At 39.6% G+C, this 27,940-nt stretch overlaps 1 protein-coding gene across 2 annotated transcripts in view; it reads right to left on the bottom strand.

Moving 5' to 3' along the window:
- Positions 1-318: 318 nt before the first annotated feature.
- The window catches only part of sppl2b.S (signal peptide peptidase like 2B S homeolog), a 41,269-nt gene continuing 13,647 nt past the window's right edge, over positions 319-27,940 (bottom strand). Inside the window, exons 5-15 of one of the 2 annotated variants that reach the window (XM_018233084.2) lie at positions 27,256-27,395; positions 13,932-14,077; positions 10,447-10,543; positions 10,236-10,352; positions 9,528-9,609; positions 8,256-8,330; positions 7,277-7,339; positions 6,114-6,213; positions 4,991-5,068; positions 2,360-2,520; positions 319-936 (exon numbers count right to left, since the gene is read on the bottom strand). In XM_018233084.2, coding sequence (XP_018088573.1) covers positions 553-936; positions 2,360-2,520; positions 4,991-5,068; positions 6,114-6,213; positions 7,277-7,339; positions 8,256-8,330; positions 9,528-9,609; positions 10,236-10,352; positions 10,447-10,543; positions 13,932-14,077; positions 27,256-27,395 — 1,443 coding nt within the window. In that variant the 3' untranslated portion in view covers positions 319-552. Of the gene's footprint in view, positions 940-2,359; positions 2,521-4,990; positions 5,069-6,113; positions 6,214-7,276; positions 7,340-8,255; positions 8,331-9,527; positions 9,610-10,235; positions 10,353-10,446; positions 10,544-13,931; positions 14,078-27,255; positions 27,396-27,940 lie in introns of both variants that reach the window. The other variant, NM_001086415.1, reaches the window with a different exon arrangement.

Here is a 27,940-nt window from a genome sequence, read left to right as displayed (position 1 = left end):
CTTCATACTCAAAGCTCCTTCTCCCAGAATTCCTCCCTCCCCGATCTATGAGTGATCCGCCTCTCCCATACCCCTCAAAACTTCTATCCTACGGTTCCACCCCTTTCCCATTACAAGCAGCTTTCTGCTTCCTCCTAAGTGCTCTCCATTCCCTTTTTACCAACATCAGTCACCTTCCTTGCCATACCATCACATCCAAGGAAAAAGTAAACAATGCTAGTATATGTATGTCTAAAAATCGTAACATTATATAATTGAGAACAGGTGAAAAAAAAAGCAGTAAACATAAAAAAAAAAATCTTTAACCAAATTACAGTGTCAAGTTTGATAAATGTTTGTTGTATTCTTTAATATCTTGACCAGCACCATTTTTTCTAAATATAACAGCTCTTTTTAGCTCACAATTTTGACAAGAAGAATCCAAATATGCAATTTCATTCTACGTATATGAAGATCATGGGAGTTATCATCCTGACTTTACGTGCAATAAAACAATTACCTATATAAGCAGGTGCCTTGGCACTAAGGGTGCTTAACATGTTTATATATCCTTTATTGATGGCTTTTTTGCATGGTTGGAGTTTCAATAAATAGTGCAGAGGTAGATTGTAACTCTGTGGATATAGCGGCATCGGAAATGTTTCTTTCAATTTCTAATGAGGGCTCTGGCAATTCAGGAACTGTTGCAATAACATCCATGTCAGATGATCTCGGATGATGATTTTTGTCTGGGTATACAATCTGCTCAGCCTGAGACAAGGCTTTATCTGGGTTCTCCTGTTGCTCATTAAGTTTAGATGTCTCTAGATCTGAAAAATGTGGCTCAGCAGGGTGTCTGTCTGTGTCTTCTTCATGCTCTTGATCCTCTGTCTTCTCTTCTAAACAGGCATCAGAGCCACTTGGATTCACTACTAAAGGGGGCTGAGGAAGGTCTTTCTGCTAATGAAAGGACAAAACAGAAAAAATTGTATTTATAGACAAAAGTTTTATCTGCTACAAGAACTTACATTGCAGTGGTTTTAAATTAACCCTTTTATGTGCCAGCAGAATTTTGCATTTCATTTGCATTCAGTGCCAGACGTTTTTGAAACATTTTGTGCTCTCTCACATTTTTTGAGGAGAAACATTTAGTTTACCTAGGAAAACTATATATTATTTTATGGGAGAACCCAAGCTTTCTAAATCTGCCTAAATTTTGTATGTATATCCACCACTGCAAAAAAGATTTATAGCGCTAAATAACAAAGAAATTGCTATTTTTCATAATATGAATTTATAACGGAAAAATATTTTTTTAAAAAAAATGTATATTTTACACATGAACCAATTTGAAAAGCCTCATATCTCTCTAACATTCCAATACCAGATATGTATAGTTTTAGGGAGATTTAGGTCTTCTGTACAGTAAAAACTCCCGGCAGTATATAACCGAATTTTGGCTTAAATCTGCATACTGTAGATTCCAAGGTCAAAAAATCCAAAATAGTAGGTTTACCCCCAGAAAACCATATATTTTTTTTATAAAGTACACATACTGCTGATATGATATATTTTCCGAAATCCAAAACAGGTAAATATGTTGTTCTACATCAAATTACTATATATTGTCACATATAAAATACAACTGGTAGGTCAGCAGTATATATCTGGTGCAAAGGGTTATAGAATCTGAACATCTTCTAGGTGCTCAGTTTCAAGGTTTTGGATATACAGGTATGGGGACTGTTATCCAGAATGTTCGGGACCTGGGGCATTCCGGATAATGGATATTTCTAGAATTTGGATCTTCATACCTGAGGCCTATTAGAAAATCATGTAAATATTAAATCAACCCAATAGGCTGTTTTTGCTTCTAATAACGATTATTTATATCTGAGTTTGGATCATGTACAGGGTACTGTTTTATTATTACAGAGAAAAAGGAAATCGTTTTTAAAAATTAGGATTATTTTGTTAAAATAGAGTCTATGGGAGATGCCCTTTTCTTATTTCTGAGCTTTCTGGATAACAGGTTTCTGGATCCCATACCAGTATTAAAAAAGAACTATATATTCTGAACAAAAACAACTAGCAGATTTACAAAAAATTTGATCCTTTTATTAAAGAGCAACTAATGTTTTAGCTGACACATCAGTCTTTGTTAAACCATCTGACACATAATTGTAAGACACAAGACTGTGGCATTCTTTTGTATAGTACACACATACATAAACATACATTATAACATTTTGAATAAATGACATATTAAAATATATTTAATTTTCTTTGTAATTGCTGCAACAAATTACTCAACTTTATCTGAGTTAGAGTTTATAGCATTTTTACGTCTTCAAGACTGGTAAATCAAACTGTTATTCACCACAAATCCGCTTCCGGTCCAGAACATGTGTAATTCCTTGCGCCAAAGTGCTACTGCAAGGCAGGTGAGGAGGGTACAGGGGACGAGATAGAGCAGAGCAGGTTGTCCCTTTTGCATTAATGCCAGTGCTACAAAGGTCAGTAGAAGGCCTATTCCATAGGCTGTGGAGAAAAAGAAAAACCATGTGAGAGACAATTCTGCGTTGTTTGTTGATGCTGCGGTCATTGGTGTCAAAAATATAATCTACTTACTAGTGACACTGATAATAATGAACATTTGTCAACAGTAAACAATGCCAAAACTGTAGAAGAAAGAACTGGCATATGTCCCACACTAAGGACCTTATTTATCAAATTCCGAGTATTTAAAATAAAAAAAGTCTGACCAAACTAGAATCCATTATTTTTATTCATTATTAAAAAAAAGCACGATTTAATCGGATCGGGGACAAACTCGATAAAATCATGGAAAAACCAGAATCATACGTTTTTTCGTCAAAAAGCCTGAATTTTTCGCCAAAAAGTCTGAAACAGACAGACTTTCAGGCTAATTCCAGCGCAAGCCACTGAAACGTCCAAATAGTATAGGGATCTCTCCTATTAACTTATGCACAACCTCAGCAGACCCGAGATGCCAGATTTTCGGATTCAGACTTTTTCCATCCTCTGGATATAATAAATCCCAAAAAAATTCGGATTTTATAGTAAAAAAAAAAAAAAAAAGTTTTTGCCATTTAGACTTTAATAAATAACCCCCTTAATGTACAAACACTGTTCAGCATAAATAGTTGGCCACAAAGACATTTAAAGAGTAATCTGCATGTGTCTGCCCATTAATGTTCATTAATTCCTTTATTAAAAAACAAAGCCTCACATTTTTAGTATTGGGCACAGCTGTGAATGTAGCTTGAGGCATACAGTATACATACTTTCAATTTTAAGACTGCCTTTGACATGTCAAAGCTCTCAGAGGAGAACAAAACATTGGCAGCTTAAAAGTTTGTGAGCCCTTTAAAATTTTCTTTATTTTTATAAGAATTTGACCTAAAACATAATCTGATTTTCAAACAAGTCCTAAAAATAGATGAAGAAAACCTAGTTAAATGAAACAAAAATCAATATATTTGGTCATGTATTTATTGGGGAAAAAAAACCGATCCAATAATATATCTGTGTGTGGCAAAAATAAGTGAATCAATATTTAATATGATTGTGTTAAAAAAAAGGCTTTAGTTCCTCACATTTTTATGCAATTTTTTTGTTGAACCCACTGAATTAAAGCAGTAGTTTCATTTAAAATACATTGTGGTAATGTACAGAACCAAATTTAGAAAAAGGTGGTCTCTGTCCAAATATTTATGGCCCTAAAACTGTATCATCTGGGTTTTTTTTTTTTTTTTTCAAAGTCTGCACTTGACTGTTTACTTATGTGGGTGTGTGGTCACACAGTATTGTATAGAATATGATAAAACAAGCACTCCTATGTGAACAAATCCAGCTGATTACACCATCTGACTGAGATTCCAACATTTATAAAGGCGGTCCACATATCTAGCTATCTTTATTTATATGTACACAAACACGTCACAAATATAAATATATACAGTACTGTATACAGTAACATTTTGTTTGTATGTTTGAAAGAACATAACACATTTAAAGAAGAGAGAAAAAGGTTTCTTTTTAATCTGGAAATTAAATGGATTTAACTGGGTTTTATATTACTCATTTATATTAAATAGTCCATAAAGTCAAATTAAAAAAACTTCTACTTGATTTTCAAATTTTACAGATAAACTGAAAAGTCTTGATTGCAAGAATATTCATTCCTTTTGCTGTAAAACTCCTGAACAGGGTAGTGACACTTGCGGCTGTCCCTCTCTACGTGCTTCTCTTTATGGAAGAGTGGGGAGAAGAAAGCTCAGTTACAGTTTGCCAAAGGCATGTGGAGTAAACAGCAAGGGGCAGATTCATCAAGGGTCGAAGTGAATTTGAGGGAATTTTCTAAGTAAAAAAATTCGAAATTCAAAGTAATTTTTTGGATACTTCAAACATCGAATAGGATACTACGATTTTGAATTTACTTCGAATTCGATTAGAAGTAAAATAGTTTGAATATTCGATAATCGAAGTACTGTCTCTTTAATAAAACTTCGACTTCAATACTTTGCCAAATTAAACCTGCCAAAGTGCTATGTTAACCTATGGGGACCATCTTCACACATCGAAGTAAAATCATTCGATCATACGATTTTACTTAGATTGTTCGATGGCCAAATTCTGTGAAAAATAATTCGACTTCGATATTTGAATTCAAAGTATTTTAATTCGATGGTCAAATTTCGAAGTATTTTACACTTCGAAATTCGACCCTTGATAAATCTGCCCCTAAATGTGGAAAAAGTTTCTCTGGTCTGATGTCACCAAAACTAAACATTTTGTCCTTTGTGCAAAATACTATCTAGGAAAGCCAACACTGCACCCCGATGGTGGTTGAGATGCTGTTTATGGGCAGGGACTGCGATATATTAAACCCAAGGGATTAAATACGTATACAAAGCACTATACAAGGAACAGTTTCAATTGTTAATTCAGTGGGGCAACACATACAAAAGTCTACATTTATACCTACCTATAGTGCAGGCTACAAAGTAAATCCTTGATGACTGTACCTGTATATCAAACCTGTGACAGTAAGCAACTAGCAAGCCTAGAGGATTTAAAAAGATTAAAGTTACTAAAAAAGCAATGCATGGCTTAGAACTTCTTACCAGAAAACAATAAAGTAAAGTAATTTTTATTTCCGGTTGAACAGCTGTATGTAAACACTTGCATTCTCAGTAGCACAGGCAGGCCATGAAGAAGAGACCAAAGAGAGCTCTGAACAAGTCCATAAGCTTGTCACTCATAGATGCTAATTAGAAAGAGTCACCTACTCCCTAAGACTCAGTTAGACGTTCAGGAGAAAAACTTAAGAAATGGCCAGCAATGGAGATGATTTGGGCTTTTTTTTTTTTTTTATAAACTTGATATAAAAAAAGTTTGCTTAAAATGTATTGCCATTAATTTCTTCAGCATCTATAATCAGATTACACTGTGAAAAATCAAGACATGTGTCCCTTTTTATATTGTTAATGTTTCTTTTAACTTCCTTCTTTCCAGGGTAAGGCTCTCCTTTTCCTGTTATTCTGGTGCACTTTCACATTACATACCCTATACTTTGTGGCAGCATACTAAACATACTCTAAACCAAAAAGATAATCAAGCATTGCTTTGTTGTTTCTAGCTGAAGTGGGCAACTGGAACCCATCTGTCATAAAGGAACAGTAACACCTAAAATGTATTTTAAAGTAATAACATACTGTACTGTAGCCCTGCACTGGTAAAACTGGCATATTTGCTTGAGAAACACTCCTATAGCTATAGAATAGTATAAACATAAGCTGCTATGTAGCCATGGCCACAGCCAATCATATGAGAAAAAACTCTGTTACATAACAGATAAGCTCTGTAGACTATAATGGTGTTCTACAGGGCTTGCCTGTTAATCATGATTTAACCTGTGCCATTTAGCCCTATTTCAATTGGCTCCATTGCTACACAACAGCTTATTTATGTACACAAAATTATAGTGCCTCTGAAGCAAACAGATCAATTTTACCAGTGAAGAGCAACATTATATTTTAATTACTTTGGCGTTACTATTTAAAGGGTTTAGTTCTCAAAACAAAATGTAAGCTGGTTGATCAACATACCTGGTACCAAGATGTCCCCAAAGCCCAAGAGAGAGAATGGTCTGTCACAAAGAGCCAGGGGTGAGGAATTTAATCTTGGTACTTTAAGGACCATTGGAAGCTGAAAGACGTATATTATTTAATTATCATCACAAAGTGAAACAACTAAACAATTAAAAAGATATATTTAAAAGAACTTGCATTAAAAACATAAAACATCCCAATCAAGACTTAGGGCTCATTAACAAAATCACATTCAGTGAAGTACTTGCTACTTGAATTGAACCATGTGAAAAAATGCCATTTATGAATGCTATATGTAGATTCTGGTAAAATCCAGAGGGGCTGCTGTAAGATTTTTTTTCAGTTTGGTGGAGGGGGCTGTCAGCCTCTCAGTCCTGACCTTCAAGTCACACAGTAATTTAGAGCAAGGGTGCTTACACTGCTGTAACGTGTGCCCAATTTATCAAACAGTCATATGTTTTGCATTCATATCGATGAGAGATGCAAATTAAAGGTCATTACTTCTTATAGGGTTACTATGTCAGGACAGTAAGTTCACTATATAAACTATATAAACCAGTGTCTAGCTATAAGTTTTTCTTATATTTTAGTTTTCCTATTACATCAGTCCCTACCCCACTGAAAGTCACATTTTAACCTGCCTGTATGTTTTTTGGATTGTAATACAGGAAGAAAGTACAAACTCCTTGTAGTCTGCCTGGGTTAAACAACACAGCAATATTATATTCTATAAATACGTAACTACTAAAACTTGAAGCCAGGGAATATTCATTGACCAATTACCCTATTTGTTTATGTAATGCAAATGTTTATGCAATGCAAAAGCACATTGCAAGAAACCTGAAGATAGATCATTTGAAAATTGCACCTAAAATAAATCTATTTGTACAATTCTGACAAAGATCGAGAGAAACAGTATGTCCTTAATTAATCTTATCAAAGAAAAACAGTAACTGTTAGGTAAATTCTCAGAAAGGTACAACTATACTCATGTAGAAATAATGGCACAGACTATCATGGTACAAAACTAGAGTTATTAACAGATGTCTTAACGGTCACTTATATCATGTTATCTCAGTTCCTTCACAGTTCCTTCATTTGTAAAGCACTATTGATTAAGAGATTTCCAAATAATAATGGCAAAAGCAGAAGATACTTACCTTTTCCTGAGTAGTAGAGTTTGATGGCCCAGAGGCAACTTCTACCATGATGCTCTCCCCACGCTGGAGACAAGTGGACAAAAGGTTGAGGACAGAGAAGAAATGTCAGACTATAATGCATTGAGTTGTTGTGAGGCCATTTATAAAAGCTTCCTAAATGTGGTAATCCTTAATCAGCAGTTATGTTTCTTCTTTGACACAAACACAATTTCTATTTCTAATTTTGTCTTCTTTAACGGCTGAATTTGATTAACTATTGTTTCACTGGAGGAGAAGCACTCAAGGTATGGCTACCACCTCCTATTCACTTCCATGGAAAATGCCAGATAGTGGCACAGTCAGGTACTTTACATGGAAATCAATGGGAGACATGAAGTCTTGACTTCTTTGCTTGCTGAAATGATCAACGCATATACTAAAAAGTACGCTGAATTGTATTCATCCACTGAACTATTTCTTTTTTCTGAATGTCATTACTTTCACTTAAAACCACATAGAAATGAGATTTAGTAGTTTTACAAATTATGATTTACTTTTTTGTGTTGACAAATACATATGCATCTATGGAGAGATGAGAAATCTATGAGAAATTCAAGGGCTCCTCAGATACTAAGAATTACATAGGAAGCAATGCCAAAGTTGAAGGCAAGGCCTTTCCATATAATTATCTTAGAGATATGATTCTACAATGTACTTTGTAGGTAGCCAAAAATCAAAGATGCAGAAGATGGTGCCCCTGAGCTCTGCTGCACTACTCTGCATGGATATTCGAGGAGGGACTATGAAAGGCAGTGGATGGGGCTTTTCTTATTGGGGGTTTGGTTCTCCGTTCAGGAATACATTCAGGGGCATATTTATCAATAATCGAATTTGTGAGTTGTGAGAGGGTTTTTGTACCTTGGATAAACTTGAATTTTGAATGTTTGTGTGTTTATGGAAAAATCCAAATGACATGTTCCTTAAGAAACCCAAGACCTACCTTTGTGAGGTATGGAGTAATGAAGACAAAGAACACATCATAAACGAAGAGAACAAATAAGAGTAAAGTGCATCCCTGCAAAAGAGAGAGAGACAGTAAGTATGGGGAATAAGGATTAAATTAGAACAGCTATGCAAAAGATGTTGTTAAGAGCATTGGAACATGGGATGCTTTGTCACTAGTAGGAAATTGTTTACCTTGGGCAATAAAGTGTCAGAATAAAGCTTATCACTGCAAACTACAGCAATCACCACACATAAAATATCTGAATTGCAAAATTGCTCAAAATGCAGGAGAAGGCCTTTTCACAGGATTACTCAAATGTTTCACCTGAAGTGATTTCAGTTGCTCACAATGAAAAGGTATTTTTTGGCTGTTTTGTTCATTACAAGGAGTGCAATTTCCAGCAGCCTACAAAGCACCCTGTTTTCTACTTGCCCAAAAGCGTGGAATAGAAAAATATGTGATGAATACATTTTTTACAACATCACCACCTGATGGCCAATTTCCTTTAATGAAGTAGTTGAATAGGTTGTCAGGAGAAAGAAAGAAGACTGAACTAGTGTTCTTCAGGTTAGGAAAGATGTGAGAAAAGTTATAGGAGGTTTCTAATGTTTTTTCTAATCTAAACAACACCAATCCAGCCGTCCTTCTTTCTCCTGACAATTTTGACTGACAATTAATTCATATTAACAGTACACGTATGGGATCCATTATCTGGAAACTCGTTATCGAGAATGCTCCGAATTACGAAAAGACTGTCTCCCGTAGACTCCATTTTATGCAAATAATCCACATTTAAAAAAAAAAAAAAAAAGATTCCCTTTTCTCTATAATAACAATAAAACCATACCATGTACTTGATTCACACAAATATATCATTCATTCTTATTGGCAGCAAAACCAGCCTATTGTGTTTATTTAATGTCTACATGTTTTTTTGGTAAATCCAAGGTATGAAGATCCAAATCACGGAAAAATCCATTATCTGGAAAACCCCCAGGTACTTCATTTATATAGGGGCTATTTGATAATCGGAAAACCCCAGATCCCGTGCACTCTGGACAACAGGTCCCATTCTTGTACCTGTATGCCTTAATATCTTTGAAATAAAAAAAGTATATATAAAAATAATGAATGTAATTTGCATAATTGCTTAGAATAGCACTCATCAATTTTAAACTTACTTATTCTAAAGATTTATTTAACCTATTAGCAAATGGTGTTACAAAAGCCCCAGGATAAATTTTAGAAAAAAAGTCTCAAAAATACCTTAAATGTGGGCATTCTGATTGTCTTCAGCATGTAAAGGCAAAATGCTATTCCAAGTATATCTTGAAGAACCCAGGCCCACCTGAAAGAAATGCATTCTGCATGCTAATGAAATCAATCCCTCTAATAACTTTGTGTAGCCTGTTAGTGACATAAGAATCAAGAAGGAAATACAGTACATTTGGGATATACACATTCTTGTACCTTTAAAGGAGAAGGAAAGTCTGTTTGCACTTGGGGGTGCCAAATGTTAGGCACCCCCAAGTGATTGTATTGACTTACCTGAAACACAGGCCCGGGGTTTTTCTAGCAAGCAACACGGAGTGATCCTTTTCTGGCGTCTTCTCTCTTCAAATTTCACCAGGCAAACTTATGCGCAGTAGAACAAATAGCCGACTTTTTAGTTAAAGTTCTGGCTTTTCGTTCTACTGCGCATGTGCAACCGAGTGAAGTAAGAGGAAGCAGGAAGAAGATCTCTCTGTGGTGCTCATTGGTATAACCCCGGACCGGTGCATTTTTCTGCCGATAGGAGCACCGGCCCGGGGTTTCAGGTAAGTCAATACAATCACTTGGAGGTGCCTAACATTTGGCACCCCCAAGTGCAAACAGAGTTTCCTTCTTTAAGTTTTACTTTTTTTTGTGTTATTTTAAGGCTAAAATTAAAGTCTGACACAGATTTACATTTGCTTCATTAACAAGTATACTTACTGATCTTTGTTTCTGTATACTCCCCAGATAACACTGACCATGATGCAGAAGGCAGCCAGCAGTAGCTTCCAAACAGGTGGTCGCTTGTGAAAGTATGGCAGTTTATTATCTGGAACCCTAAAAATCATACATTGATCAGGAGTTTTAATTTCTTAGCCATTATACGGATGGGCACATTACCCCACTCAGTCTGTAAGCATTGGATCCTTACCTGCATTTTCCATAAGGAAATCTGCGGACAAACGGAGACAGACAGCTGTATAGACCAATTGATGCAGCAAAGCAGAATATCCCAATGATCACATACACTGAAATGAGCACAAACAATAAGAGATATTTTGCAAAATATATATAACATTTTGGTGTCATTAAATGAGAACAAAAGGTATAACTGCCCTGGTGATTTTGATTGGTTACCCGATACCCTGGGCCGATGAATCTCCCCTGTCGCCATCTTTTTTCAGTTTCTTCCCGTTTCGGTCAGGTGCTTGCTTGGTAGAGTGAAAGCCACAGCAAAAAGCTGTCTTTTTTTCACTCTACCTCACATGCGCCTTCTAGGGCCAGAAGAAAAGAAGAGGATTATGGCGAATGAGCTGCTACAGAAAGTATAATAATTAATATATTAGCATCATTGGGGATATTTTGACGCCCCCAGTGATTATACCTCCTGTTCTCCTTAAAAGTGAATGCGAAGTGTATTATATTATATGATATGGTTTATATATTCCTGTATTTGGTGTATTTAAGTATGTAATATGAATGAAGTTTTTAATGAAGTTTATCAAAGCACAAGTCACATGGCTTGGGGGCACTTGGGAAATTAAGAACATGTCCAGTCCTAGGTCAAATTTTGCTCTTTTAAAAAATGGATTTCAATGCATGATTAAGATGGTAGAGTACTATTGAATGATGAATAGTTTCCCATTGAGAGAATCCCTTTAGGCTAGGGTCAGACAATTGTGGATTGCAGAGAATCCACTTCCCCCGCTGCTCCTGCCTACACCTAGAAGTGTTCAATTGGGTGCAGGCAAATGCTGTGGATTTCGGTGCCGGAATGAGACATTTTGCATTTTGCTCTGGAATCCACCATGTCTACAGAAAGAGAAGGGAAGCAACCAGGCAGCGGATTCTCTGACTGTGGAGAATCCATATTGTCTGGTCCTAGCCTTAGGACAGTGGCTGATGGGTAGATTTATCATCCTCGATTAAAATGCACGACTTCGGACAGCAAAGCTTCCGAAAAGGTTTCTCCATTACAAATAACTGAAATTATGAGCGGTAAAACCAATGCATCGTTTTGTTCTTCTGAAGTTGCCTCTGGAGGCGGTGGAGTAGGTTGGTGATTTCACTTAATTCCAAAGGAAATACAATTTTAGGAGATTTGTTGCCCGCAGTCATGCATAAATAATCTCCCGGGCAACAAATCTCCCTTTTGGCCACTGCCTTAAGGGTGATGGCAGACGGGGAGATTAGTTGCCCAGCACCAAATCTCTACTACGGGCGACTAATCTACCCGAAATGCCTTCCCGCGGGCAAGGATGAGAATCGTCGATGGGATGGCATACGTATTGCTTTGGAATTCTGAAGTTTCCTCGTGAGGCAACTTTGGAAAACGAAGCACTACATATGCCATCCCGTCTGTGATTCAAATTCTTGCAGGCGGGAAGGCATTTGGGGGGGATTAGTCATCCGCAGTAGAGAAGGTTTGTCGCTGGGACGACTAATCTCCCTGTCTGCCACCACCCTTAAGTCACTTGACTTGGGCTTTGATAAGCAACAAACTCTTCACAGCACTACCCAACCCTAACCAGTTGATTTATTGCAAATAGAGCCTTGTCTAGTCAAGCAGTCCACTGCAAAATAGACGGATAAACATAACAGCCTTCCCTGACAAAGCCCTCCCAAGGTTGGAGTGTGATGAGCAAGACAGAAGTATAAAAATAGTTGTTTGTGGCATGAGAATACGAGGATAAAGCAGCACTGAGCAGACAATTATAATATTAGGATGTTGGAGAGTAAAGGTTTTGCCAGGGATGTCAGGATTTTCTAGTTTTTAAAAGGGAAAGCCTCCACATATTTTGTCTATTTTGGCCCCAACTAGCTGGAGGAGGAAATGTATGAAAATATGGTGACATAAGTGCTAGGAAAATATGGTAATAACACGATCTAGGAGTGAGAAACAGGATCAAGTATCAGTGTGGTTAGTAGAGCAGCTGCAGGATCCAGCAAGGAGGACAGGAAGGGTAACTACCCTGTGTGTCCCGTGTGGAACCCAACCGTGGGGAGTAAACTATAGATAATATAGATTATATAATATAAAAAAAAAAATAGATGAGACCCTCAACCCGAACCGGAATATTATACCCGCAATCCACAGGGTACTTTTTTTTTTTTTTTTTTACAGGGAACTCATGGGTGCACAACCCGCTGCAGGAACTCAACCCTGTGGAGTCATCTGACAGTATAGGAACTCAAGTGGTCAGGTTAGGAAACAGGAGATTCCTGTAGTAAAACACTGCTGTGAGCATCTGTGAGTAATAAGAGTGCTACCTGAGGTGTTCTGTGCCAGTGAAGGGAACAAGGGGATTGATAAGTTTGTGGAGGAAACTGGGTATTAAAAATAGTCAGGGCTGGATTTTGTGGGTGGGAGCCCCAAGGCTGGCATCATCCTCCGACCCCGCACCTGGCCGCATCAGTGCTCGTGCCCCCCCTCAGGATCACGTGGGGGACAGGACATGCAGGCAGATATCTTCTACTGTCACCCCACCCACGTGATGACTTGCAGAGGGTCAGGAATAGCAGAGACCTGCACACCTGGACCAGAGTGCCCCACTGCTGCTGGACAGCATGCCGCCCCTTTATCTGTGTTGCCCTAGGTCTGGGCCTTTGTGGCCTTGACACAAATCTGGGCCTGCAATTAGTAATAGCTTTATCTTATAATCATATATACAGACACCATTTCCCACTAGTGGCAGGGCAGACAATTATTGGTCAAAAATGCTGCAGAGATAATTATCTACAATAGTTTGTTAGCATGCTTGTAATTGCCATATTGCACTAAAGCAGTGAGTCTCTAGCTGGCCTCCCTTGTTAGTCCAATGAAAAGCATGGGGTGCATTATAGTATAGTCAGGGTAAGATTTGTTTGCAAATGCCTACAAGTACAAAATGGTCACTGTTATTTGTCAATAACTATGTTAAGATCTAAGAAGTGCCTTACCAATGTTTGTCCCATAAAAGAGGGCCTATTCACAGAAGGTTAATGATCTCTGCTCCAAAGGGATCTGCAATGTTGGCGGTGGGGGTCAGTGAATATGATATGCAAATTAATTAGGGATGCACCGAATCCCCTATTTTGGATTCGGCCAAACCCCCGATTCCTTCGCGAAAGATTTGGCAGAATACCAAACCGAATAGTTATTTGCATTTTTAAATTAGGGGTGGGAAAACATTTTTTGCTTCATTGTTTTGTGACAAAAAGTCACTTCATTTCCCTCCCCACCCATAATTTTCATATGCAAATTAGGATTCGGTTCGGCCGGGCAGAAAGATTTGCCCGAATCCAGCTGAAAAAGGCAGAATCCTGGCCAAATCCTGGATTCGGTACATCCCTAAAATTAATACAAACACAAATGTTACAAATGGTATTAATTACATATAAATTTAAGCACTACAAACCTGGGGTTTACTTACATACCTAAGTGATCATAAAAGTAATAGAGCAGAACCAGCATTGAGCAACACATAACCACAAACACACAGATCATTATAGGGGTAACATCCACAGTCTCATCATCATGCTTTTTATCTGATCCATCATCTCTCTTGTGTTTCATGTACCTTCTGAAATAGTGAGAAAATGTGTGTTAGTCCACAACAACAAAAAAATTTAACTTTTAAATACATAATTTGAAGAATTGTTTATGGTTTGTTTTGACACATAAAACAGGTCGCCTAGGGTTGGACCTCCAACATCATAGGATGCTCTTTGCAATTAATGAATCCAATGCTGTGTTCAGAATTGTTGTGATACACACACTTTAAATTAGTTTGAAGTGTTGCTTTATATTTGACCATTTGTAAAATTAAAGGGGCATAATAATTTTACTACCACATTACTTCTTACTTCAGTTCAAAGTATTTAATGTAAAATCTGGGTTTTTTTTAAAAAAAAAATAATTTATGTCTATGCATTATAGAAGACTGCCTTCGTGACAGGCGCTATATTAGATAATATAAGCGCTGTAGGCACCTGCACAATTTCAATGCCAGACCAGATGTATGAGTCTGTATCAGTAAATTAGCACAGTAATAAATATCACACGTAGCACTAACAGCATAAGCTTCTTCTGCTGAAGTGAAGTTGACTCATATTGCCTAGTGATAGACACTTAAAAAACTACCGTACTCTTCAAAATATTAAGGTACATTAAAGGGGTTGTTCACCTTCCAACACATTTTTAGTTCAGTTGGTTTCAGATAGTTCCCCAGAAGTAAAGACTTTTTCAAATGTCTTCTATTTTCTGTGTGTGACCATTCTAATATTTCTGCTACACCTAGAAGACATAGCATAGGAGACCTGATGTTGTGAAGTACCAACACATCATTCATATAGCTCAAAATAGCAGCTGAATTGCAAGACGTTCCCAAAAGATGTGGAAGCAGGAACCAACATCTCAATCACATTTAGGGCAGACATAAGGAGCCTGAGGAAAAAACTTTGCAAGGCTATAAGGCATCAGGTCAGCCAGGTTTAGAAATTTAGTCTAAATAAACCTGTCTCTAACAGACATGGTTATTGTAGGGACTTCGGCATGGGTATCTTGCCACATTTGCCTCTCTTTCATTGTTTCTCTGCCATTTCTGTCAGGGGTGGCTTCCCAAAGCATAGTGTAAAACCAAGAGCCTTACTTAGATCAGGCCGAGCTAAAAGGCTTATGCGAGTCTCTGGAGGGACAGGCGAGTCCATGGTCATCTGTTGCCGATCAGCGTCGTAAGCCGCAATGCCGGAAAACGGCAAAAAATTCAAAAACAGACGCAGCAAATTGGATCAGATGCTGCTGGATGCAAAACAGCGTCTCTCCCTGCTTGCTGCCAAACAGCTGGATTGTGCTACAAGCTTTTATTAGGAGTACTAACTAAGTAGTATACCTTTATTGTCACGCCTGAGTCTTTTTGGATGGACAGGAATCAGTACTACGTATCAGTACTTGGTTTGTTTTAAGGGGACTGGTGTGATGAGTTCTAGACGATCATACTCGGGCTCAAGGGGTGAGTGTATTTGATTTTTAAGAAAATCATGAATACTCAGAGATGTGTCGGTTCCTTAATAAAAACATTTCTTCTACAGAAGTTCTCCAGTCAGAGAAGAACAAAGGCAAAAATCCAGTAGAAATAAATGTACTTCTTGTGGACATGCAGCATTGCCAGATAAAAGATTATGTAAAAAATGCCTGGATGAGGCTGCTGGGGTCAACTCAGTTTTTGGATCTGATGGACTGGATGAAGGAATCATTCAACAACTTTATGTCCAACATGGTTTCTCAGGTCACAGGTTAAGAGATGAATCTACTCCAGCTAATAAAGGCGACAAAATGTTCAAATTGTCAGCCAAGAAAAAACATCTATCTATTTCCATTACATGAGGTCATTAAGAAAACCATGGAAACTGAGTGGGAAACGCCAGATAAGTTACTCTTTCCAGAAAATTTAAGAAAATGTTCCCCTTTTCAGATGAAGACGCTAAGACTTGGGATAACATACCCAAAGTAGATGCATTCATCACCAGGGTTGCCAGAAGGACACGCTACCTGTAGATGAGGGGGTGTCTCTCAAAGACACAATGGAAAGAAGACAACACGCAACTTTAAAGAAATCATATCTCCTGAATGGGGCCATTTGCAAGGCAGAGGTAGCTAATACCACAATAGCTACAGCAAACAAAATTTAGATTAATGAGTTGGAAAACGCCATCAAATCGGGGACAGAAAGATCCAAACTTCTGGAGATGCTCCACGACACCAAGATAGCAAATGACTATTCGGTTGAAGTCTCACTCAGTAACGTCAAATTGGCAGCCAGAGCAATGGGACTGGCAGTAGCAGCTAGGTGGTCCCTTTGGTTAAGACACTGGAACGCGGATTCACAATCCAAGCATAACTTATGCTCTATACCCTTCAAAGGGGATTTATTGTTTGGAGCTAAGCTGGATCAAATCATCTCCAAAGCCTCTGCAGGAAAATCGGCTTTCCTACCTCAGGAAAGGAGAGACAAAAGATTCAACCAGCATAACTCCTTTCGAGATGCAAGGCAATATAATCCAGGGAAATACACCCCTAGGCAATGGAAAACCAGAAGCCAGAATTTCCAAACTCTACAGGGATTCAAAAGAGAGCCCATAATTGACAAAAAAGGTATCTAGGAGGAAGATTGAAGAACTTCAAGGCAGTCTGGGCTCAAAAAATACGAGACCAATGGGCTGTGGATACCGTATCAAAAGGATATCGACTGGAATTCTCAAAGAAACCCTGAAATTCTCTCACTTCTTCAGACAAGCCAAGGACAAAAGAAGCTTCAAAACATCTCAAGCTTTATAATAAAAGATTTACTACAAAACAGAGTGATCTCAAAAGTCCATCCAGATCAAAGATATACAGGAATCTTCTCCCACCTCTTCCTGTAAAGAAGTGTAAATGGAAAATACAGAGTTATTCTAAATTTAAAAAATCTCAACGAGAATCTGAACATACCTACATTCAGAATGGAAACTCTAATATCCATTTATTCAGCCCTATCCATAGGAGACTGGATGATAAAGCTGGATTTAAAAGACGCCTATCTAAACATACCTATATGGAAGGCTCACAGAAGATTCCTGGGATTCAAATTCCTTGGAGAACACTACCAATATGCAGCTATGCCTTTTGGGCTAGCAACAGCTTCAAGGATTTTCACGAAAATCCTAGCCCCAGTCTTAGCAAATAGACACTTGGGAATTCAAGTCTATGCCTACTTAGATGACATTCTCCTCAAAGCCCAGTCGGTGGCAATTCTGAGGAGTCATCTGAGGGTAATAAGAAATTACTTGGAGCAATTAGATTGGAAGATAAACTAGAAGAAATCCATGCTTATTTCCAGCCAGAGATTGGAATTCTGCATACCAAAGGGATGCTATCGAGTCTTTTAGCCGTAAGAATGATGGATATAATTTCTCAAACATATCAACTCATACTTCATCCCATCACAACAGCAAAGATTTGCCAGAAAATACTGGGGTAAATGATCTCCACGATAGACTGCGTCAGATAGTCACAGCTACACTCCAGAATTCTCCAATTCGATTTCCTGTCCCAATGGAACAGAAATCAATGGGCTCAGGAACAACTCATCTACTTAGGGAGAGAAACACTGAAGAGCCTAACTTGGTGGACTCAAGCAGAGAACCTGTCTGCCCTTGATGATAGACTTGGATCACAATTACCACAGATGCCAGCAGTACTCCTGTAGTGGTGGCACAAAGAAGAGAGCGAGAAGTCATCCAATTGGAGGGAGCAAAAGTGATCCACCCGAGTCTTTTAGCCTTCAGCCCTCTCATAGCAACGAAAGCAGTTATGATGAAATCGGACAACAACAGCAGTAACATACCTCATGAAACAAGGAGGAACAAGATGTTGGAATCTCTTATCATTGACCACAATTATACTTTCCTGGGCAGAGAAGGACCTACTGACTTCATATTTCAGGGAAGAACAACGAGATTGCCCCAATGGAAGTAGAATGGGGACTAAACAATCAAGTATTCAAAACAATCTGGAGAAAATGGGGTCCTTTCAAGATGGATCTGATGGCGTCCAGGCTCAACACCAAAATGCAAGCCTTTTGCTCTTGGAAGAAAGACCCAGAGGCAACCTTGGCGGATGCCTTCTCAACAACTTGGAATTGGGGACCGTTGTACATATTTCCCCCTCTAGTACTGGTCACGAAAATTATCAAGAAAATACTGTAAGATCAAGCTGATGTAGTCCTGATTGCTACCTGGTGGCCAAGACGAGTATGGTTCCCTCAACTTCTCAGGCTGGCCAAAGGGAATTACTGGAAACTGCCAAAGAGACAGGATCTCCTCATGCAGCATACACAAATGCACCCCAATTCAGAAAAACTTGGCGTTTGAAGGTGAGAAAATGAGATCTTTAGACCTTTCAGAGGGTTTAATTACTACCCTATTAGCGGCCAAAAAACACTCCACAACGGAAAAATATTACAAAACCTGGGGAAAATTTTTAGATTGGTGCTCCAACAGAAATACATCTCCCACGCAGAACTCCGAACTACAAATAGTGTAATTCTTACAAAGTGGAGTGGAATTGAGGTTGAGCAACTCTACCCTCAAAAGCCAGATTACGGTCATTTCTCACTTCTCAGGCATCAACTGGAGCGCCAAACCACTAATCAAAAGATTTGTTCAAGCTCTTAAGAAAACGAGACCCTTATCTAAAATCAGAGACCCTTATCTAAAATCAAGGTTCAACTCTTGGGATTTAAGTTTCGTTGCCCTAAAAAAAAAAGCCCTAACAGAGACTCCTTTTGAACTCCTTGACAAGGTTCCTCTCAAAATGGTCAATATCAAGCTGACGTTTCTTCTTGCCATCACTTTGGCGAGAAGAGTAAGCAAAATTCATGCTCTATCAGCTGAAACAAACACAATTACCTTTTGTCATGACAAAGTGATTCTAAGGACACTGGATGAGTTTACCCCGAAGGTGGTGTCCAAGTTCCATATGTCTCAAGACATCATACTACCTACATTTTTCGACAACCCTAGTTCCATAGAGGAAGAGACAGGGTCGGACTGGCCTGCCGGGGCACCGGGAAAAAACCTGGTGGGCCCCAGCCTGGGGGGGCCACTAGCGTAGCCCCTTTACTTAATGCGACAAGTGACATTGTAATAAAATAATTTATTATGCAGTGGGCCCACTGTCTCTGGCTAATAGCCGGTAGCAGCTAGTGTCCATCACTAGCTGCTTCACTTCCGCCCATAGTGCCTGCCAGTACTGGTTGGAGGCTGGAGCCGAGGCTGCTGCTGCGTGCTGAGGACGTGCGGTGCTATCATTTGCTATTGGCTGCACTCACTTTCTGTGCCTGCACGTTAATTTTACGTTTTAGGCAGGAGGCAGCCAACGTAACCAGAGACATGTGCAAAAGTTTTGTGCTGCAATAAAGCTGTGGGCGATCGGATCGTGATTCAGTTGCAATCACTAATGTAGCCCCCACGTGCATACCGTGTTCGAGGGCAACGCATCCCAGAGCCAGGCTGTGTCGGGAGAGAACAGGCAGGCTGCAGTACACTAAATCAACTAAGGAAGAGCAGCAGCTATAGGGTTACATAATGAATTTCCCGCACAGGGCTTTGTTGGTGAGGACATGCTGAAAAGTTTGTTCTGGCAGGGGTAGCCTCCTCACCCCCCCCCCCCCATGACAAAGCATGGAGACTACTGGTGGTAAGCAGCTTTTATTACTAGTACTGCCTGCCAGTTACAGTGCTCAGTGTTAACTCTTTGCATTCTGGGGATATTTATACATTAAATTGCCTCTGTGCCATCATGCTATTTATTCTGGGGGTGTTTATACATGGAATTGCCATTGTACCATTCTGAGATTAATTCTGGGGGTATATAAAGCACTGCGTATCTTGACAGCGCTATATAAATAAATGATGATGATTTATCAATTGAGTTGTCATTATGCCATTATGATATGAATTCTGTGGGATTTATAAATGAAGTTGCATTTCTGCTATGAGTTCTAGGGGTCTTTATACATGAAATTTCTACTGTGCTATCCTGCTTTCTGGGGGGGGGGTATACAGAAAAAACAAGAAATTGTTTATACGTACCGTAATTTCTGTTTCCTGGTCACTTTCATGGCAGCATTCACCACATGGGTTAATCCCCCCTGCTGGCCAGCGGACAGGACCTCCCCCTGATAGTTCAAAAGTTCAGCTTCCTCCTCTCTGCTTTGTCTTCGTATAAAAGCTGTCCACAAATAGGGTGGGAAACTCCCTGGTGAATGCTGCCATGAAAGTGACCAGGAAACAGAAATTACGGTACGTATAAACAATTTCTTGTTTTCCCTAGTCACCATGGCCAGCATTCACCACATGGGAATTTCCAAAGCTCAAAACAAAGGGCGGGACACAATATGCTTTAAAGGACAAGAAAAGTCTAAAATAGAATAAGGCTGGAAATGCTGTATTTTGTATACTAAACATAAGCATGAACTTACTGCACCACAAAGCCTAATCAAACAAATGATTTATGCTTTCAAAAGTTGGCCACAGGGTGCTGTCATCTTGTAACTTTGTTAAACATCTTTGCCAGACCCTGACCCTGCACATGCTCAGTGTGGTCTGGGCTGCTTAGGGATCGTCATAAACAAAGCTGCTTGAGTTCTGCATGGCTGGTAAGTAAGGCGGGGGCTCCCCCTGCTGTTCATAAGTATGATTAGCAGTTAGGGACCATGCTCAGCAGTTAGGGACCATCTGACAATTCCTATCCACAGCAGTAAATGAAGGCAGAATTGCACTGCATACAGTCAGGTTTCTTATAAAACGGTACACATTTTTTAATTAAAGTATATGGAGAAAGGTTTCTTTTTCATTAAAGAAAGTAAAAATGGGATTTTATTTTTTTGCCTTTCCTTGTCCTTTAACAGAACTTTTTCAACCAGTGGAATACACAACCGATTGCAAAACTTTTCTCCCAAACGTAGCTTCTTGGGAAGACAAAACATCTAATTTGTAATGCTTTACAAATGTATTTAATGACGACCATCTTGCCGATTTGCAGATGCTCTCTGGCGACTGGCTGGCTGGTGCCGCCCAGGAACTTGCCAACGCCCTGGTAGAATGGGCCTTCAACCCTTTGGGAATCTTTCTACCTGCCACATTGTAAGCCTTCGCAATAGCTGCCACAATCCAAGAACTAATCGTTCTCTTTGTTGGAGCATGACCTTTTCTGTATCCATTAGGCACTATGAACATACGGTCTGACTTCCTCCAAGCTTCTGTTCTTTCCAAGTAAATCTTGATGGCTCTCACCAAATCCAGAGTATGCCATATTTTTTCTTGTGCAGATCTGGGATTTGGGAAAAAAAGGGCAGAATCACCTCTAAATCCATATGGAATTTTGAGATGACCTTCGGTAGGAATCCAAATGCAGGTTTAAGTACCACTCTGTCCTCAAATATCACCGTATGTGGTTCGGATGCTGCCAAGGCTGATATCTCTCCCACTTTACAGGCTGAAGTTATGGCCACCAAGAGTACCACCTTTAATGTCAGATTCCAGATGGATGACTTTTCCAATGGTTCAAATGGAGCCTCGGTTAAGGTTTTAAGCACAAAAGTAAGATCCCACGGTGGCAAACAATCTCTCTTTATTAGTTTAACCCTTATCATTGCATTTAAAGAATCTTTTTACTAAAGGTTCTTCTGACCATGTTTTCCCAGTTAGGGCTGAAATCGCCGACACCTGTCCTCTCAGTGTGCTGAAATGAAAATTCAACCACCATTGTGGGTGATGGAGATAAAGGAACACCTTTTTTATCCTTGACAAACTCCACAAACTTTTCCCACACCTTGTAATACAGAGCAGAAGTACTAGCTTTTCTTGATTTCATCAAAAAATCAATGACTTCCTCTTTCAGAGAGAGGCATCTCAATCTCTCCCTCTCAACTGCCAGGCCATCAAGGACAGATGATTGCTCTCTTGCATCTGAATTGACCCCTGTGATAACCAGCCTGGAAAACTCTGGATCTGTATTGGTTCCTCTATGGCTAATTTTCGGAGAAGAGGAAACCAAGGCCTTCAGGGCCAGAAGGGAATAATCACGATGGCTTCCGCTCTGTCTTTCTTTATTTTCTTTAATACTCTCCATATTAAGGGAAATGGAGGAAAAACATAAATGAACTTTTCTGACCAATTCTGTCTCAAACCATCTATTGCCCATGCCTCTTTGCAGGGGAACCTCGAGAAAAACTGGAGACATTTTTTGTTCTGGAGAGATGCCATCGCATCTATCTCTGGTAGACCCCTCCATTCTCCCGGGTCTACCATTTCCCGGCTGAGGAAGTCTGCTTTTCCATTTTCTCTTCCTGGAAGATGAATAGCAGTTAACCCCTCCAACCAATTTTCTGCCCACTGAAACAGTGGCTTTACTTCTTCCATCAGAGATACACTTCTGGTGCCTCCTTGCTTTACCAAATAGGCAACTGCTGTCGTATTGTCGGTCATGACTTTTACCTGTTTGTCTTTTAACAGGTGAGAAAAAGAAAAAAGGGACTGCTTTATGGCTCTCAACGCCAAAATATTTGAAGACACATTTTTTCCTCTCCAAGTGCCTTGTACAAATATTTCGCCTATGTGGGCTCCCCAACCCACACTCGATGCATCGGTGGTCACTACCACCCATTCTGGTTCTTCCAGAGGCACCCCTCTTGCCAGATGATCTCGACTGCACCACCAATCTAGAGTTCTTTTTACCTCTTGTGGTATTTTTACCTCTTCCTGTAAATGTAAGTGAGGCTGTTTCTTTCTTAGAAGGAAACTTTGTAAGGGCCTTAAATGCCATCTTGCCCACCTCACTATTTGAATAGTCGCTGACATGGATCCCAATACCCTTAGGCATTGTCGTACGGATACTGTTCTCAGTCTCTTGAAATCTTTGATCATCCTGATTATCTTTTCTTGCCTCTCTACCGGCAGACTGACCAGATTCTGATCTGTTTGAAAGAGGGCCCCCAAATACTGCAGGGCTTGGGTAGGAACCAGATTGCTCTTTTCTTGGTTTATTATCCACCCATGGGCTAGTAAAAAATCTCTTACTCGAGCAGTATGAACTTCGGCTTCTGACCTTGAATTTGTTACCACCAAGATATCGTCCAGATAGTGGTATACTGCTAGCCCCTCTTTCCTTAACTCCGCTATGAGTGTTACCAACACCTTTGTGAACTGAGAAAGACCAAATGGTAGGCATCTGAACTGCACATGATGATCGTCCACCGAAAACCTCAGGTATTTTCTGTCTATATGAGAGATTGGAATATGGAAATACGCATCTTTTAAATCTATGCTTGTTAACCAATCTCCCACGGAGACTGCTTGCATGATGGATGTTAGAGATTCCATTTTGAATTTCCTTGTTTGCAGAAATTTGTTCAGATTCCTCATGTCTAACACCGGTCTCCATGCGCCTGATGCTTTCTTTACTAGAAAAAGCCTTGAATAAAAACCTTTGTATTCTTCTTGAGGATTTACGGTTTCTATTGCTCTTGACTCGAACAATTGATTTAGATATTCTTGGACAATCTTCACCTTTGACTCTTCTCCTTTGAAAATGGATTCTATGAAAAAATCTTTTCTGGGTACTGACTTGAATTCTAGAGCAAATCCTGACTCTACAATATTCTGTACCCATGCGTCCTGAATAGTTATGGCCCAAACATGAGCGAATTTGTTTAATCTGCCTCCCACCATGTTCTGGGCCTTGCCACCTTCATTAGTGACTGGAGGTGGATGGGGCGGAAGAAAAAACTCCAGGTCTCTTTGTTGCTCCTCTGGAACCTGGACGACATGACCTCCAGGAAGACTGCCTGGAGAACTCTCTTCCAGGCTTGTACTGTCTTGAAGCTCTAAATGATCTTTCTTTAGCCTTGCTGTAGCCCGGATCATAACGAGCCTTTTTAGGCTGATTTTCCTGAGGCAAAAACATACTCTTGCCCCCTGATACTTTCTTTATGATCGCATCCAGCTTCTCACCAAATAGCATTTCTCATTCGAATGGTAACTGGCATAAGTTAGCCTTTGAAGCTGTATCTGCTGCCCAAGATTTTAGCCATAGCGGTCTCCTGGCTGCCACTGACAAGGCCATAGATCGAGCGGAAAAATGAACTAGATCAACTGAAGCTTCTGAAACAAACTCTGTTGCCATCTTACAATCTGACAGCATCTCCAATAACTTTGGTCTCTTACATTAGATGATATTCCTTCACCCAATTCGGACAGCCATACTTTTAATGCTCTAGACACGGACGTCAATGCCACTGCCGGCTTACAGGCTGCTCCTGCTGCTCCAAAAGCTTTTCTCAAGTTGAATTCCATTTTCTTTTCCATTGGTTCTCTAAAAACTGCTGCATCATCCACTGGAAGAGTAGTCTTTTTAGCCAACCTTACTACAGCTGCATCCACCTTCGGAGGGGAATCCCAGGATTTTGAATCTTGCTCATCAAAAGGATATTTTTTGTTAAATTTTCCTGCCGTCTGTGCTCTTTTTTCTGTCTTTTTCCATTCCGTTACAATAATCTCCTTTATTTACGAATGCACTGGAAAAAATACAGCTTTTTTCTTTGAAGAAGGAAACAGCTTGTCTGCTGATGACATCTTCGCAGATTCTGTGAGGAAAGTTAAAGTTTGTCTAACAGCTTTTATTAGTGGATCAATTATGGATAGATCGAATGTGGATTCCTCGTCTGAATCAATTTCTCCTTCCTCTGATCCAACTTGAGACAGGATATCCGAGTCAGCTGACAAATCTCCTTCCGATATATCTGACATGGACTCCCCCTGTCTTTCATGATGTCTAGGCCTCTTTTTAGAGCTTGACACCTCCTGGAATCCTTGTATGACTGCTTGTTTGATCACAGAAGCTAAGGACTCTGCAAACAATTGGTTCTCCTGTGATATAGATGTTCCAGGTTCCTGCTGTTTTTACCCAGAAACTGTAGACTTCTCTGGAGACTTGTCCTTTCTAGCATCTGTGGCAGGTAGGCTGCATACAAAATAACAACAAACTGTTAGAAGTTGAGTCATAAACCCATGCCACAGTCACTCTCTCATACTTCACCTTTTTCCCTTAGGGTGTGAAGCTTTTCCCATACCAGGTTCCATAGGTAACTAATTAAGAGAGTAGACAAGATTTTAATCAGCTTTTCATAGTATAAACTAGATTTTAGCTGAAAAATGCCCCACACACATACCTGTAGCTGGAGTTTTCACTCTTCAGCGTTCAGTGTTCCTGTATTGGAATGGCACCCACAGGAAGTGAACAATTTTTTAAATAGAGGCAGCAGCCCTCTGTATAGATAAACATATTCTGCTTACCCAGCTGCATAAATCATATAGTATCCATGTCACAGGCAAGAACGCTCCGTTTGGCGCCAATCCCCTGCTTCTGGCAGTCATACAGCGCTCTTTCCCCATTTGCGCTACTTTGCCCAAATCCAAAATGGGCGACCGGCAACTTCCGCCCATGACGTCAAGTCCGGTCGCGCCTCAGTTACAGCACATCGCTGCAGAATGGAAACGGAACCGCTGCACGTCTTCTGGTGCCTCTCCCCGAGCTCTCGGCCTACCTGACCCACACCCGGGAGGAATTAGCCATGCCCAGGAGCTCCATAAGCGGCGCTTGGCGCCCATGACGTCACGACCTGCCGATCTTTCCAGCAAAAAAAACCCCTGACCCGCAAGCGGGAGGGGAGTTCCCCATATGTAAGTGACCCAATGCTAACCCCTAATTGGGGAGCTTCTTTCAGGCCCTTACTGTGTTTTTCTTTGTCCTAGGTTAGGAATAAATTCTTTTATTTTTCTCTTCTCCTCTCCCTGGCCCGGACAGGACAAAAAAGACAAAGGGGAGAGGAGGAAGCAGAACTTTTGAACTATCAGGGGGAGGTCCTGTCCGCTGGCCAGCAGGGGGGATTAACCCATGTGGTGAATGCTGGCCATGGTGACTAGGGAAATACAGGTTTCAAGATCTTCGTACAAGTGCACAATCACACTTGTATCTGACAGCAATTTTATACTTATGTGTGTCTGTAGGTGGTAAGTCTTACTATTATGTTTTCAGTGGGGGATCACCTGCTACCCCCAGTATGGGTAGTTGAAGGAAGAGACATTTGGATGGTTGTCTGTGAGCCCCTGGGTTTAAAGAGATATTGACACCACAAATGAAACCTTTTTTTATATCTATCATAATATTGTCTTTGCATACTATTTACAGATGCTTTTACATTACACGTCCAAAGCACTTTGTTCCAAAATGACTGTGGCTTGTATAAATGAGCTTTTGCATACAAAAAGCGACTGTTTGGGGCGTGAGTGCAGAAATGGCTTCTTTCTCATCACCTTGCCATACAGAATTTCTTTGTTTTAAATTGCACTGAATTGTAAAATGAAGTACAGATCTGCAGCAAGATGTTCTTGCAGGTCTTTGGAGGTGATCTTTGGATTGTCTGTAACCATCCTCACAATCCTCCACATATGCTGCTCCTGTATTTTTCTTGGCATGTCAGACCTGGATTTTACAGTTGAATCTGACAGTTTAAACCTCAGAGATAGCTTTTTGTAGCCTTCCCCTAAACCATGATAATGTGCAATCTTTGTTTTGAGATCTTTTGTGAGTTGCTTTGAGGATCCCATGCTGTCACTCTTTGGAGAAGAGTCAAACAGAAGCACAGCTTTCAATTGGCCACCTTAAATATCTTTTCTCATGATTGGACACACTTGCCTATGAAGTTCAAGGTTTAACGAGCTAATCCAACCAATTTGGTGTTGCCAGCAATCCGTATTGAGCAGTTACATGCATTCAAATTAGCAACATTTTCAAGGGTACCCAAGTTTTTGCACAGCCAGTTTTTCACATTTGATTACATACAACTGAATACTGCTTCACTAAAAATCTTTGATCAGAAAACACCCAAGTACACAGATGTTCCTGGGAAGACACACCACTGTTATCTTTTTTTGTTGAAAGTGGAGTAAATTATTATGCAGGCTGAGAGGGGGTTCCCAAACTTTTTTCATATGACTGTATATTAAAAAATCATAACAACTGGTTTGAAAACGTCTTGTGACAAACTGCCCACTAACTGCAAATTTCTTGTCATTTTGCAAATATTCGACAAAGCTAAACTCGTCAGATTTTCCTATCCTTATGGATTGAACTAATGCTTAAAAAGGTGGTATAGCTTACTTTTTAACATCACGACTTCCTGCCCAATAACCACCAACAGCAACAGTTCCAACAGCCATCAAAAAGATAATGACCATGTTGTAGTCCAACACAGGTTCATTTGGTGCATACATAGCCACTTTCACAGATTTTCCAAATGTCTGTTAACACACAAAAAAAAAACACACAAAAAAAGAACAAGTAGAAAAAAAAAAACTGGAGAGACAGTATATTACACAATTAAATTTATATGCAAAGAGCAAACATAAGATAATATAAATACAGATATTGCACCATACCCCCCCCAACTGTCCCGTTTTTCGTGTCATGTTTTGAGGGTGAAAAACATACCAAGTGAAGCTGCATTTGTGTGCTTAGTTAGAAGATTACATCTCTGACTTTGGCTGATTATGTCCTAAAATGGGCATGACTTATTGGGGACAACACTGGTTCAATGAATGGGGCTTGCACTAAACATAGTTTTTATCTTTTGTTTTCAATAATCAAATATCTAGTGTTTTTTTTATTCAATATGAATCTAATGTCACAAGCTATGTAAATCTCCCAACCCACCGTCCATCAAGGAATGGGCTGTAAAAGTAAATGAGTTAGCTTGAGTTAAGTTTGAGGAAATTTCCACCCTTTCAAGTAAACATCATTCCAATTTTAGAGATATATGGCTGAGATGGTTCCTGTTCAGGGACAC

This window comes from Xenopus laevis, chromosome 1S (assembly GCF_017654675.1).
Source record: "Xenopus laevis strain J_2021 chromosome 1S, Xenopus_laevis_v10.1, whole genome shotgun sequence".
Lineage (NCBI taxonomy): Eukaryota > Metazoa > Chordata > Amphibia > Anura > Pipidae > Xenopus > Xenopus laevis.
The sequence above is the reverse complement of the archived record's forward strand: the minus strand, read 5'-3'. Positions and strand labels throughout refer to the sequence as shown.